Genomic DNA, 16,348 nt, shown 5'->3' on the forward strand with positions numbered 1-16,348 from the left:
TACGGGACTGACGGAGATATGTCCAAGGGGTAAAGGAAACACAGGACTGAAAGGGTCTTAGGAAGTGTCCCAAGCTAGGGTTACTAATGACATTATCATGGTACGGGACTGACGGAGATATGTCCAAGGGGTAAAGGAAACACAGGACTGAAAGGGTCTTAGGAAGTGTACCAAGCTAGGGTTACTAATGACATTATCATGGTACTGGACTGACGGAGATATGTCCAAGGGGTAAAGGAAACACAGGACTGAAAGGGTCTTAGGAAGTGTCCCAAGCTAGGGTTACTAATGACATTATCATGGTACGGGACTGACGGAGATATGTCCAAGGCGTAAAGGAAACACAGGACTGAAAGGGTCTTAGGAAGTGTCCCAAGCTAGGGTTACTAATGACATTATCATGGTACTGGACTGACGGAGATATGTCCAAGGGGTAAAGGAAACACAGGACTGAAAGGGTCTTAGGAAGTGTCCCAAGCTAGGGTTACTAATGACATTATCATGGTACTGGACTGACGGAGATATGTCCAAGGGGTAAAGGAAACACAGGACTGAAAGGGTCTTAGGAAGTGTCCCAAGCTAGGGTTACTAATGACATTATCATGGTACTGGACTGACGGAGATATGTCCAAGGGGTAAAGGAAACACAGGACTGAAAGGGTCTTAGGAAGTGTCCCAAGCTAGGGTTACTAATGACATTATCATGGTACTGGACTCACGGAGATATGTCCAAGGGGTAAAGGAAACACAGGACTGAAAGGGTCTTAGGAAGTGTCCCAAGCTAGGGTTACTAATGACATTATCATGGTACAGGACTGACGGAGATGTGTCCAAGGGGTAAAGGAAACACAGGACTGAAAGGGTTTTAGGAAGTGTCAAGATTAACAATGTATGCCCACTCTTTTCGTGAGGTTAGCTTCCAGTTAACTACAGTATTGCGCAGAGCAGGTAGAGAAAATGAACTAAATCACAGATATAAACCTAATACATAAAATTAGGGTGCAGTGTGAATTTAGTGAGCAGGACATGTGGGTAGATGCTTGCTTAGCTAAGCCGGCCCTGGATGGAAAGTCCAGTGTCAGCCTACTCCAAGTCATTGGGAACAGGTGGGGGCAACTTGGAGGCAGTCCAGGGTAAACGCTAAGCGTCGCATCCCTCCAGCCCCGGGTCATGTTGAGCGCCTGCATCGCTGTACCACGGACTCGAGGTCTCACAGTTGAGTCCAAGTCCTTCCCTACTGGGATGTGGCAAAAGCTCCCGGTGGAAGTTCGCCGCTTGAGGCACAGGGTGCCTCTGTGGATGATGCGTTGGGAGAGGATCCCTGATGGCTCTCAGCCCAGACGCACGTAGTGTGGGAGACATAGGTGCTTGGGAGGTAGTCGGGCCTAGAGGAGGCTTAAGCGCCCAGATACCTGCTATCCTCCATCCACTCTTCTGGCCTTCAGGTGCTGTTGCTGTGGCTCATGCCTTCGGTTGCGCTCAGAAACGGGTGAAAATATTGTCCCGACGTATCAGCATGTGGTCTGGTGTGGCGCACCCATCTGGCACTTGGGCATGGGGCCCCCAAGAGTAAGCCATGAGAAGCACTGAGAAGAGATATTTTGACACAGGGTTATTCTCATTCACTAAATTGAGAAGCGTTAGGAATTCAAAGTTGAAATTAAATTTTTATTCCAGACAATTGCCACTTGAGTGAATAACCCTATGTGTGTTTTATCATGAGGTCATCCACCAATCTGCTATAGTTTTACATTCTCAGTATATTCACTCAGTTATGGAATTCATAGGGAATGTGTAATTTGATTAGTCAATAATTATTAGTGCTACTAATATTTATCATCTGGGGATCTTATTGCATGTCATGTACAAACCTTGTCCTATGTTCAGTCTGAGCAATAATTAAAGCCATAATCATATAGTATATATTAAATGCCAGGTAAGCTGGAATGGTTTTAATGAGCCCCAGCTGAGAGGCGAATCAGGGTGGAGAATGTTATTGAACGATCATTTATTTAATTATAAGGCTTGTAGATATTTCTTAGACACAAATTAAACTAGGTCTGAATAGAGAGTAAATGGCACAATCTGGCCCTCACTTGGTTACAGTCATCCAGCTTTCCGATTGGTTCACATGGGTTATAGAACTAGGTATATGATTCTGTATGACGGTATACATGTATCAATGAATGTGTGGTGTTAATGCATGTATGACGGTATACATGTATCAATGAATGTGTGGTGTTAATGCATGTATGACGGTATACATGTATCAATGAATGTGTGGTGTTAATGCATGTATGACGGTATACATGTATCAATGAATGTGTGATGTTAATGCATGTATGACGGTATACATGTATCAATGAATGTGTGGTGTTAATGCATGTATGACGGTATACATGTATCAATTAATGTGTGGTGTTAATGCATGTATGTAGGTATACATGTATCAATGAATGTGTGGTGTTAATTCATGTATAACAGTATACATGTATCAAGGAATGTGTGGTGTTAATGTATGTATGACGGTATACATGTATCAATGAATGTGTGGTGTTAATGAATGTATGACAGTATACATGTATCAATGAATGTGTGGTGTTAATGCATGTATGTAGGTAAACATGTATCAATGAATGTGTGGTGTTAATGCATGTATGACGGTATACATGTATCAATGAATGTGTGGTGTTAATGCATGTATGACGGTATACATGTATCAATGAATGTGTGGTGTTAATGAATGTATGACAGTATACATGTATCAATGAATGTGTGGTGTTAATGCATGTATGACGGTATACATGTATCAATGAATGTGTGGTGTTAATGCATGTATGACGGTATACATGTATCAATGAATGTGTGGTGTTAATGCATGTATGTAGGTAAACATGTATCAATGAATGTGTGGTGTTAATGCATGTATGACGGTATACATGTATCAATGAATGTGTGGTGTTAATGAATGTATGACGGTATACATGTATCAATGAATGTGTGGTGTTAATGAATGTATGACAGTATACATGTATCAATGAATGTGTGGTGTTAATGCATGTATGACGTATACATGTATCAATGAATGTGTGGTGTTAATGCATGTATGACGGTATACATGTATCAATGAATGTGTGGTGTTAATGCATGTATGTAGGTAAACATGTATCAATGAATGTGTGGTGTTAATGCATGTATGACGGTATACATGTATCAATGAATGTGTGGTGTTAATGAATGTATGACGGTATACATGTATCAATGAATGTGTGGTGTTAATGCATGTATGTAGGTATACATGTATCAATGAATGTGTGGTATTAATGAATGTATGACAGTATACATGTATCAATGAATGTGTGGTGTTAATGCATGTATGACGGTATACATGTATCAATGAATGTGTGGTGTTAATGTATGTATGACGGTATACATGTATCAATGAATGTGTGGTGTTAATGCATGTATGTAGGTATACATGTATCAATGAATGTGTGGTATTAATGAATGTATGACAGTATACATGTATCAATGAATGTGTGGTGTTAATGCATGTATGACGGTATACATGTATCAATGAATGTGTGGTGTTAATGAATGTATGACAGTATACATGTATCAATGAATGTGTGGTGTTAATGCATGTATGACGGTATACATGTATCAATGAATGTGTGGTGTTAATGCATGTATGACGGTATACATGTATCAATGAATGTGTGGTGTTAATGCATGTATGTAGGTAAACATGTATCAATGAATGTGTGGTGTTAATGCATGTATGACGGTATACATGTATCAATGAATGTGTGGTGTTAATGAATGTATGACGGTATACATGTATCAATGAATGTGTGGTGTTAATGCATGTATGTAGGTATACATGTATCAATGAATGTGTGGTATTAATGAATGTATGACAGTATACATGTATCAATGAATGTGTGGTGTTAATGCATGTATGACGGTATACATGTATCAATGAATGTGTGGTGTTAATGAATGTATGACAGTATACATGTATCAATGAATGTGTGGTGTTAATGCATGTATGACGGTATACATGTATCAATGAATGTGTGGTGTTAATGCATGTATGACGGTATACATGTATCAATGAATGTGTGGTGTTAATGCATGTATGTAGGTAAACATGTATCAATGAATGTGTGGTGTTAATGCATGTATGACGGTATACATGTATCAATGAATGTGTGGTGTTAATGAATGTATGACGGTATACATGTATCAATGAATGTGTGGTGTTAATGCATGTATGTAGGTATACATGTATCAATGAATGTGTGGTATTAATGAATGTATGACAGTATACATGTATCAATGAATGTGTGGTGTTAATGCATGTATGACGGTATACATGTATCAATGAATGTGTGGTGTTAATGCATGTATGACGGTATACATGTATCAATGAATGTGTGGTGTTAATGAATGTATGACAGTATACATGTATCAATGAATGTGTGGTGTTAATGCATGTATGACGGTATACATGTATCAATGAATGTGTGGTGTTAATGCATGTATGTAGGTAAACATGTATCAATGAATGTGTGGTGTTAATGCATGTATGACGGTATACATGTATCAATGAATGTGTGGTGTTAATGAATGTATGACGGTATACATGTATCAATGAATGTGTGGTGTTAATGCATGTATGTAGGTATACATGTATCAATGAATGTGTGGTATTAATGAATGTATGACAGTATACATGTATCAATGAATGTGTGGTGTTAATGCATGTATGACGGTATACATGTATCAATGAATGTGTGGTGTTAATGCATGTATGACGGTATACATGTATCAATGAATGTGTGGTGTTAATGAATGTATGACAGTATACATGTATCAATGAATGTGTGGTGTTAATGCATGTATGACGGTATACATGTATCAATGAATGTGTGGTGTTAATGAATGTATGACGGTATACATGTATCAATGAATGTGTGGTGTTAATGAATGTATGACGGTATACATGTATCAATGAATGTGTGGTGTTAATGAATGTATGACAGTATACATGTATCAATGAATGTGTGGTGTTAATGCATGTATGACGGTATACATGTATCAAGGAATGTGTGGTGTTAATGCATGTATGACAGTATACATGTATCAATGAATGTGTGGTGTTAATGCATGTATGACGGTATACATGTATCAATGAATGTGTGGTGTTAATGCATGTATGACGGTATACATGTATCAATGAATGTGTGGTGTTAATGCATGTATGACAGTATACATGTATCAATGAATGTGTGGTGTTAATGCATGTATGACAGTATACATGTATCAATGAATGTGTGGTGTTAATGCATGTATGACGGTATACATGTATCAATGAATGTGTGGTGTTAATGCATGTATGACAGTATACATGTATCAATGAATGTGTGGTGTTAATGCATGTATGACAGTATACATGTATCAATGAATGTGTGGTGTTAATGCATGTATGACAGTATACATGTATCAATGAATGTGTGGTGTTAATGCATGTATGACAGTATACATGTATCAATGAATGTGTGGTGTTAATGCATGTATGATGGTATACTTCTTCTATGCTTGGATTTCGGGAGATTCTTCACGGATACACTCAGCCGGAGTATAGGGGATCCGTTACAATAATACAATTACAATAAACCTATTATTATTATTTTATTATTTATATAGCGCTGTACCAGACAGTATAGTAATAATACATATTATTAATATTATCCGACTGAATAGTAATAATAAATAATAATATCAGACTGTATAGTAATAGTGATAAATTATAATATGATATGATGCTGTGTATTGCTGCACAGGTCACACTGGCTCTGTGTATAAGGTGAGGCTCTCGCTGGACTGGAGTTACCGCTTATTTACTAAGACAGCTGGTACATGGCGCGCCCGTGACGTCATCAGGAAGCCTGCTGCACGATTTGCGTTCCACCGAGGGTTTGCGTTCCAAAGGGAGGAAGTGACGTCTTGGAGTGGGGTCTGCCGGAAGTGAGCTCCATGTGGACAGCAGTATAAGGTGGAGGAGCAGGTGAGGGTATAGTGACAGATCCTGGGCTCTAAGGGGTTAAACATACAGTGAGAGATCCTGGGCTCTCAGGGGTTAAACATACAGTGAGAGAGATCCTGGGCTCTCAGGGGTTAAACATACAGTGAGACAGATCCTGGGCACTCAGGGGTTAAACATACAGTGAGAGACATCCTGGGCACTCAGGGGTTAAACATACAGTGAGAGAGATCCTGGGCACTCAGGGGTTAAACATACAGTGAGAGAGATCCTGGGCACTCAGGGGTTAAACATACAGTGATAGATCCTGGGCACTCAGGGGTTAAACATACAGTGAGAGAGATCCTGGGCACTCAGGGGTTAAACATACAGTGAGAGATCCTGGGCACTCAGGGGTTAAACATACAGTGAGAGATCCTGGGCACTCAGGGGTTAAACATACAGTGTTTGAGATCCTGGGCTCTCAGGGGTTAAACATCCAGTGAGACAGATCCTGGGCACTCAGGGGTTAAACATACAGTGAGAGAGATCCTGGGCTCTCAGGGGTTAAACATCCAGTGAGAGACATCCTGGGCACTCAGGGGTTAAACATACAGTGAGAGACATCCTGGGCACTCAGGGGTTAAACATACAGTGAGACATCCTGGGCTCTCAGGGGTTAAACATACAGTGAGACATACTGGACTCTCAGGAGTTAAACATACAGTGAGAGAGATCCTGGGCACTCAGGGGTTAAACATACAGTGAGAGAGATCCTGGGCTCTCAGGGGTTAAACATACAGTGAGAGAGATCCTGGGCACTCAGGGGTTAAACATACAGTGAGAGACATCCTGGGCACTCAGGGGTTAAACATACAGTGAGAGATCCTGGGCACTCAGGGGTTAAACATACAGTGAGAGATCCTGGGCACTCAGGGGTTAAACATACAGTGTTTGAGATCCTGGGCTCTCAGGGGTTAAACATCCAGTGAGACAGATCCTGGGCACTCAGGGGTTAAACATACAGTGAGAGAGATCCTGGGCTCTCAGGGGTTAAACATCCAGTGAGAGACATCCTGGGCACTCAGGGGTTAAACATACAGTGAGAGACATCCTGGGCACTCAGGGGTTAAACATACAGTGAGACATCCTGGGCTCTCAGGGGTTAAACATACAGTGAGACATACTGGGCACGCAGGGGTTAAACATACAGTGACACATCCTGGACTCTCAGGAGTTAAACATACAGTGAGAGAGATCCTGGGCACTCAGGGGTTAAACATACAGTGAGAGAGATCCTGGGCACTCAGGGGTTAAACATCCAGTGAGAGACATCCTGGGCACTCAGGGGTTAAACATACAGTGAGAGATATCCTGGGCACTCAGGGGTTAAACATACAGTGAGACATCCTGGGCTCTCAGGGGTTAAACATACAGTGAGACATACTGGGCACGCAGGGGTTAAACATACAGTGACACATCCTGGACTCTCAGGAGTTAAACATACAGTGAGAGACATCCTGGGCACTCAGGGGTTAAACATACAGTGAGAGAGATCCTGGGCACTCAGGGGTTAAACATCCAGTGAGAGACATCCTGGGCACTCAGGGGTTAAACATACAGTGAGAGATATCCTGGGCACTCAGGGGTTAAACATACAGTGAGACATCCTGGGCTCTCAGGGGTTAAACATACAGTGAGACATACTGGGCACGCAGGGGTTAAACATACAGTGACACATCCTGGACTCTCAGGAGTTAAACATACAGTGAGAGACATCCTGGGCACTCAGGGGTTAAACATACAGTGATAGATCCTGGACACTCAGGGGTTAAACATACAGTGAGAGAGATCCTGGGCACTCAGGGGTTAAACATACAGTGATAGATCCTGGACACTCAGGGGTTAAACATACAGTGAGAGACATCCTGGGCTCTCAGGGGTTAAACATACAGTGAGAGAGATCCTGGGCACTCAGGGGTTAAACATACAGTGATAGATCCTGGGCTCTCAGGGGTTAAACATACAGTGACACATCCTGGGCTCTCAGGGGTTAAACATACAGTGATAGATCCTGGACACTCAGGGGTTAAACATACAGTGAGAGACATCCTGGGCACTCTGGGGTTAAACATACAGTGAGAGAGATCCTGGGCACTAAGGGGTTAAACATACAGTGAGAGACATCCTGGGCACTCAGGGGTTAAACATACAGTGATAGATCCTGGGCACTCAGGGGTTAAACATACAGTGATAGATCCTGGGCACTCAGGGGTTAAACATACAGTGATAGATCCTGGGCACTCAGGGGTTAAACATAGCGTGAGAGATCCTGGGCACTCTGGGGTTAAACATACAGTGAGAGAGATCCTGGGCACTCAGGGGTTAAACATACAGTGAGAGACATCCTGGGCACTCAGGGGTTAAACATACAGTGATAGATCCTGGACACTCAGGGGTTAAACATACAGTGAGAGAGATCCTGGGCACTCAGGGTTTAAACATACAGTGATAGATCCTGGGCTCTCAGGGGTTAAACATACAGTGAGAGAGATCCTGGGCACTCTGGGGTTAAACATACAGTGATAGATCCTGGGCACTCAGGGGTTAAACATACAGTGATAGATCCTGGGCACTCAGGGGTTAAACATACAGTGAGAGAGATCCTGGGCACTCTGGGGTTAAACATACAGTGAGAGAGATCCTGGGCACTCTGGGGTTAAACATACAGTGAGAGAGATCCTGGGCACTCAGGGGTTAAACATACAGTGATAGATCCTGGGCACTCAGGGGTTAAACATACAGTGATAGATCCTGGGCACTCAGGGGTTAAACATACAGTGAGAGAGATCCTGGGCACTCAGGGGTTAAACATACAGTGAGATATCAGTGAGAGAACTGAACCTGCTAATTTTAAATTCACTTTATATTCCCACTTTAGTGAATGACTGTTAATTTTACACCCCACAAATACATATTTCTTATAAATAAGGAGTAACCATAAAAAAGTCCCAGGAGTGATAGTTCTTTAAAATGTGATTTATTCACCTTTAAACACCTCTGCGCCCGTTATCTTCTCATTTTACAAATCACCCTATGACGTCGTATCTTTTCACAGATTTCCCGAATAGTATTAATATGCTGTCACGACCCAAGCCTGGGGAGTCAGAAGAGGATCTCATTAACTTCCAGAACCAGTTCCTCGCTGCTGGAGCAACCGCGGCTGCCAAGGTTGTGCGAAAAGCGGATAAGCGGAAAGGATCTGCGGAGGGCAATGGCGAGGCCGCGGAGGGGAGAGATATTGTGACACTTCAAGGTAATTTCTGATTCCCCTTATATATTACACCTCTTATTTATTAAATGTTAGAGGAGGTTTTAACACGGACACATAACACGACACGGTCTGATTATCTAAGTGATTATTTCATCTGTACATTGAATTAGTAGGATGGAGAACAATTGTATAGATTTGCAGAAATATAAAAAATAATACAAAATAAACTATATGTGAAATCACGTCCGTTTGTAAATGTTACCAGCACCCTTGTGAATAATAGAATGAATGATGAAAACACACGTAGCACTGTGATATAGGAATAATGTTCTCAATACTTTTTTTTTTTGCCCTGTATCCCAGCAAATGTATAAATATAGGGATATAGGAGAAAAACCGCCGTTCTAGTGAACAGTGTAAAACTTTCAAATAATAATAGGGGAATAATTCACTCACCAATAAATGGGACATGTAGGGCAAAAATAAATCAAGCAATGATATCTGGGTTAACATTTATAACACAAGGTTATGGTGCTCGGAGTATTATTTATAAAGCGCCAACATGGTCTGTGGCGCTGTTGACTGGCTGGAGATTGCCCCTTTAATCCAGGGATCTCATACTCTGCTACTATACCTGAACTAGGTCTATATACAGATTAGTTGGCAAACGTTGTGACAGCACAAATCCGTCAATTATTTTACTTCCAGCCCGATTTTCTTAGCAAGTAAGACAAGGCAGAAACAGCTAGCTGTGATATACCTGACATTAAAAGGGATGGAGAGGAATTCAGAATGTAATGTAATGGGGTTGATACGAAACAGAGATGGATGGAGACATTTCTTACATTTTATGATGGCATTTTTTTCCCCCCTTTCCAGAATTTCCCGATTTACCCCCCATTTTGACCCCTGGCCCGACCAAGAAATCCAAGTTTGCTGAGCGGCGTGTTCATTTTGCGGATGAAGATGCGGAGGACGTTTTGGAAACACACGATGCCCATATTACAGCTATCTTTTCTAAAATCATTGTAAGTCTCCATTCTGGCTCATGTAAAGCAGCGCTGGCCAAACCGTCGGAGTAAATCGCTGGCTTAAGGGACTATCTGAAACGATTCTCTCAAAAAATGCCAAATCAATCAGCTGTTTAAGACCAACAGGTTTATTTACTAATGTGAGAATTCAAAGTGGATTTCCATTTGAAGGCCAGAGAACCCAAAACGGGAAGCACAGCCGACTAAGACAATTCGTCCAGGTCGACAATTTTTCCGCTAATTTTGAGAATTCTTACTTTAGGGAGTTAGCCCTGAAATACAGTCTATATATATATAAAAATAGAGCGGTCACCATGGAAACCAATAACATTTCCGTGCAGATTGCTCCATTTATAGGGATTTCTGTTTAAAGAGCGATATGCTGGAACAGTCCATTGGTTTCCATGGTATCGGATCTTCTATTAGAACATTGCCCCGGGAGACATGTTCTTTATAAAGTGCTCACAGTTTTACGATGTTTAGTTTGTGTGTCTTTAATCTAAACATTTTGTAACAAAGGCATCATTTCATTTATAGTGATAGTGAAAAGTCACAAAAATGTTTTTCAATTTTTTTTAAAATTATTTTTCCGTTCCACATGTAAATACGACACAGGCAGATGTTGGGTAAAGGAAACGTGCATGTACAAGAATGATGTCATGATCCACATAGTGAGAGCATGAGGAATGATTTTTTTAAATAAATTTAAACATTTACAGTTGAAATACACAATTAGTTTGCTCCCTAGATTTTCCGTCACAGGTAAGTGTCTGCATGTGGTTCAGGATTCTTTGAGTGTACAGGCCAATATGTGCATTCCTGTGCAGTGTCATGCTGGATAATTTAAACTCGAGGATGAAGAATGTAGCTCAGCTTATGTTATGCCCAAAGAGGGCTGAAACTGTGCTCCTTAGAGCGGTTAAGGGGAGTTGCCCCGACTTGGGTGACTCACTTATAAAGATGACAATCTACGTTGTGGCAAGAAAAAAAAATACTGAATAGTGTTAAACATAAAACAAATCATAACAATGAAGATAATAAAGACATTTTCAGGGTCTCAAGAGTCAGGTGACCGGTCCCCTGTTTGACCTCACGGGACAAAGAGAACCACTTGGCTTGGATCCCAGGTTGGGGTTGTGTGTGTCGCCTCTGGAGGCAGGGCTGGCAGACCCAAAGCTTGTAAGAAAGCGGGGGCCTTGGTGATGTTGGAGAGCCGATGGACAGTCCCTTGTTGGGTCACCACGAGGGACCTTGGAGAACCAGAGTTATAGGACACTCCAGATTCTTTCAGCTGGTTTGTCACTGGCTTGAGGGATCTGTGCCACTGGAGCGTGGACCTAGTGAGGTCAGGACAGAATGTGAGGTGAGAGTTCTCGAATGAGTAAGGGGTCTTGTCATGATATGTCCCTTGTCATGGAATGAGGAACAGCGAACCACTACATCCCTCGTTACGTTAGGAGGCGCTTTAGGGGAATTTGGAAGGCGGTCTGCCCCATCAAGGGTTATCTTTCTTGCCAAAGTCTGAGGTAACCAAATGTGCAAGGTACAGATACACCCACTAGTGGATAAAACACACTCTTAGTGGGTCATGGATAGAAATCTAAACAATTACCCTTGAACTATATGTATTGTAGATAAGGACTCCTCCAGGTCCTCAAAACGATATGAAAAAGATAAATCTACAATACAATAATAACAGGAAAAAAACATAGCGTGATACTGTTATAATGAAAAAGGGGGAGTGGAAATGTAAATAGTTATTCACACTCACAAACCAAAATTGATTGTAGGCATATCATTAGACGGTGGATACCTCAGGATAGATGAAACGTCATGGTATACATAGAAGGAAACAAAAAGGCATAATAGTGCAGAGTATCTTGATAAAATAAACACTTTAATGATAAGGCACACTTACAATATTGAAGTGGCAAGCAGGCATATAAAATAAGCCGGTCTCAGGATCACGGGATGAATCACAGGATCAATAGAACCAGAACATAAAAAACTATGTCAGCAAACAATAAAAAACAATAAAAACTCTAAAACACTATGCCTGCACACAGAAGGACTTTTTATGCCCCTGAGGAAGTTCAAGGACGTTTGAACGAAACGCGTAGGGCTGATGCATAGTGTTTCACATAGTCTGAGGTAGTATTACCGTGAGCAGTCGTCTCAGGTAATGCGGGGATGCCAGGTGAGTCCCCCCACCACGATCGTCGGTGACCGGGTAAGTACATAGCACGCCCACCGTCCTTTAGGGATTAAAACCAATGATAGGTAAATAACATTGATTATATCGTTACAATGTCTCCTGTTAAGGGGTGCGATATATTAAGCAGTTAGTGAACAATCATTGCTGGAACAACAAATCTAATCTATGGAGGCCCTTCCTCTCATCTTGCAGGACTTAAAGGATCTGCTGCCAATGTCTTGGTGCCAGATAGCTCATGACACGTTCAGAGGTCTTGGAGTCCATGTCTTGCTGCATCAGAGCTGTATTGGCAGCACGAGGGGACCTACATTATATTAGGCAGGTGGTTTTGTTGTGGCTAATCATATGTGTAAAAAAAAAACCGGAGTTTATGCAGCGTCATTTATAGAAACAAAAATCTATAACGTAAAAAAAGTCTAAGTTAACTCTTTCATGGCACGTGGCTAGGCTCTCATATAGTGGCTGACATCTGTCACGAAGGCACGCTGTCAGGAAATTCTACGATCGTGGATTATAGGAGATGTAGTTTAATAGCTGGCTAGCCACGTTTTCCCATCTGTGACTTAGAAAATATAACTAGGACAAAGAACTGAAATGACTCTGAACATCTCTTTTTTTATTAATTACATTATTTTTATTGCTGAGACTCGGGCTGTTTGACCCTTCTTTCTGATCTTCTCATTCCAGGAGAGGGATACCAGTCACGCCACCATCACGGCCCCCATGCCCACGGGAGAAGCCTTTCCACGGGTTTTTCACAGGTCGGAGATTCCCGGTGAGGTGAGACAGTAATCGCTGTTTTGTTTGTTAATTGTTCTGGTTGCTCTCTTAAATGAGGCTTGGCGTGGGAAATGGTAACACAATGCACTAGGGCTGTTTCTTCATTTTATCTGCCCGACAGTAAGTGGAATTCATGCAAAGTTTATACAGTGAAATCCATAAAAGAGGAGCTGTCACTGTTCTGGTCCTTCATTCTCTGAATCCAAAAGCTTCCCATAATGCTCTCTGTCGCACATAGGCATCTACTTACCAAGTACTGTACAGGACGGGGTCAAACTAATTTACATTGTATGCTCAGACTGAACCCTGACATTCTGACGTAACTCGTAAAATATTGAATGTTTTCTGTTTTCCAACTCACCTTTAGTAAATGATTGTGTTCTACAAATATCAGGCAGGGGTCCTGTGACCTTGTTACCCGGGGTGGGAGTAGATTGCTATTATCGTAGTCTGTCTCAGAAGAGGCGGTTCAAATCAGCAATAACAATATATCAATAGCTGAATGGATTCTAATTACAGTACGAGATGCATGTGGGGTAATAGATTCAGAGTGGGATTTATGGAAGTAAGACGAATGAATATTAATCAACCCACTAATTATTTATTTAAAGTTATCGATCCAGATGGATTTGTAGTAACTTAGGGAGAAACAATGTATTTCACAGAGTATTGGCAGCTTATATAACGATGTGGTGAGATTTTTCTGATGGCAGAGACACTTTCACTGACAATTACTTTGAGGGAAAAAAAACCTTTTTTTTACCATATGTTTCAGGATATGCCAAAACCTGGGAAAATGAGCATCTTTGCTCAAAAAATGGCTATGAAGAAGGCAGCAGAAGCAGAAAAATATCCGCTCAGTGAAGCAGGTCCTTTAAACACATCTTTCCCGTGTCCTGCAAATACCTCGTCGGCGAACAATGCACGGAATCGTCCACCCGCAGGTAGGAAATGGCTGACGGCAGAGTGCGTCATTAATGGTCATTGACGTCAGAAATGGTTAACGTGTATAGAGTAACCACGGCTGGTAAAGGAAAGCAGAACAAACCAAGACTTCTAGTATGTGTGACACCCAACCACAGACTCTTCAAACTGCATTAAAGAAACATGATCCTTAATGTCATTGTACTTTGTTTCCCCCGTGGTTATTTGTTTGCTAATGTATGTGGTAAAGGTTACACAATGGATAAGAAGTCCTTTGTCAGCGCAGTGTTACCTTCTGAGTCTGTAGAGGACGCCGTCTCATTAAATTAAAAACTGTTTTTTAAAGTGAAACTCTCCTTGTAAAACCTATTTATGGTCATTACTGTGATTATCGTGACGTGACACCTGTATGGCAGCACGGGCTGTGCCATGTAAGATAAGTATAAGGAGGATTAGAGAGTAAATACTAACCCAGTGCTTACTGGGGGGAATTGTTTAATGGCGCTAAGCATTGCTGTGCTCAGACCAGGCACACATTTGACAGGCGGGTTAAACAGATTTGCATGGTATGCCTTTGCTATGCCAGGTCAGCCATGTTTACAGTGTAAATTAAAATATAGAAACTGCTCTGAATTTCAGGGGGAAGATGAGCACTCCATAACTATCTATTAGTTATCAGAATTAACTCGTTTTCCTGATGCGTCAGGTTTTATTACTACAGGAGAAAGCTTTCGATGTGTTTGACCTCAGATTCTATATAAAAGACGAATGATTGTTTTGTGCTTTTTTTTAAATCCAGTCTTATATAATAAATGGAATTCTGCCAAACTGTCACATCGTTGATTTCTGAAGCTAATTCAAATGGTAGCATCGGAACTGCCTTTTTAAAATTTAATTCTTAATAGTTTTATGTTTTAATTTGGATTTGATGTCTGGCTATATAGGCACTACCAGAGCGTGCTATGGAAATGAAATGAACCCCTCTAGAGGCGTTTCTTGCAGGTTATCCAAGAGGTCATGAGCATGCCCATAGGCTTGACGGACAGTGACTGCATTGAGAATAGAATTCCTGTTTTACTTTCGTTCAATGCATGACGAACCACTGGAAGCATTTACTTTGTAGGAGGTGATGAGCATTGGTCTTTCCTTGAAGGAATTATCCATTTCTGTAGAGATCGCCCCTCCATCTATTGTTTGAGGCCCTGATATTCTGGTAACTCATTGTGTCACTATATGTGATTATCAGTTTTTAGTGTGAAATGCGTTTAATTAAGATTAAATGTTCTAATCTTGCAGGTGAATTAAATGTGGGTAAGCCTCGTCTGATAACAGGAGAAGGTCTTCGAAGCTCGGCAGGTGAGACAGAAGCTCAGAGCATTCATCGTGAGAATGTCGAGAGATTAAAAGCTTTGTCTGAAGAGGATATAAAACAGGAACGAGAGAAGCTTATTTCACAACTTGGTAAAGTCATCAGTTTCTTCCCAATTATTTTGTTTATATTTACAATGTCTTTAACTCGAAGAATCTAATGAGAATGCTTGCATTTTTCTGGGGGCTCCCAGGGTTCATATTAGGCTGAATATTGAAAACAAACAGATTTTGTAAAATCTGTGCCCGGTCAGAATGTTGTCATGATATATCTTCCCAGAACACTGCAAGCACAGCAGAGTTCTATTTGCATTTGAGAAATGGCGACAGAAATTTTGAATGTAATCGTCAGAAAGCACAATGGATGACCAATATTTGCAGGATTTGGGAGTCAGAGAATAGATCTGTATTAAGTACACGGGAGCCGGCCAAGCCTTGATACCTGCCCATAATATGTGTACACGTTTTTTTTTTTACTTCTTAATTCATTTTCTTCTTCTGGATCTTTAAGACCCCAAGTTGATTGCTTTCCTTAACTCGAAAAAAGAGGGTAACGCAGCACAATCGGAGTCCCGTGCCAGCCACACGTCAGAGGAGCCTTGCACGGTCGTTAATAAACCACAATCTCCATCAGAAACAACAACTGAGCGAGTCCCAACACAGGAGGAAGAAAGACAAATCCCGATGTCAGGTAATTGTTACTCAGCCCAGCAATAGAGGGTGTCACG

The 16,348-nt window shown here is 41.3% G+C and overlaps 1 protein-coding gene across 1 annotated transcript in view; it reads left to right on the forward strand.

Annotated features, from left to right (window-relative positions):
- The first annotated feature begins 6,003 nt into the window (after positions 1–6,003).
- RPAP1 (RNA polymerase II associated protein 1) overlaps positions 6,004–16,348 on the forward strand; it is a 79,531-nt gene continuing 69,186 nt past the window's right edge. Inside the window, exons 1-7 of the mRNA XM_063439956.1 lie at positions 6,004–6,073; positions 9,147–9,344; positions 10,182–10,330; positions 13,236–13,328; positions 14,104–14,272; positions 15,549–15,713; positions 16,132–16,311. Of these exons, the coding sequence (XP_063296026.1) occupies positions 9,167–9,344; positions 10,182–10,330; positions 13,236–13,328; positions 14,104–14,272; positions 15,549–15,713; positions 16,132–16,311 (934 nt within the window). The 5' untranslated portion in view covers positions 6,004–6,073; positions 9,147–9,166. The remainder of the gene's footprint in view (positions 6,074–9,146; positions 9,345–10,181; positions 10,331–13,235; positions 13,329–14,103; positions 14,273–15,548; positions 15,714–16,131; positions 16,312–16,348) is intronic.

This window comes from Pelobates fuscus, chromosome 13 (assembly GCF_036172605.1).
Source record: "Pelobates fuscus isolate aPelFus1 chromosome 13, aPelFus1.pri, whole genome shotgun sequence".
Classification (NCBI taxonomy): Eukaryota; Metazoa; Chordata; class Amphibia; order Anura; family Pelobatidae; genus Pelobates; species Pelobates fuscus.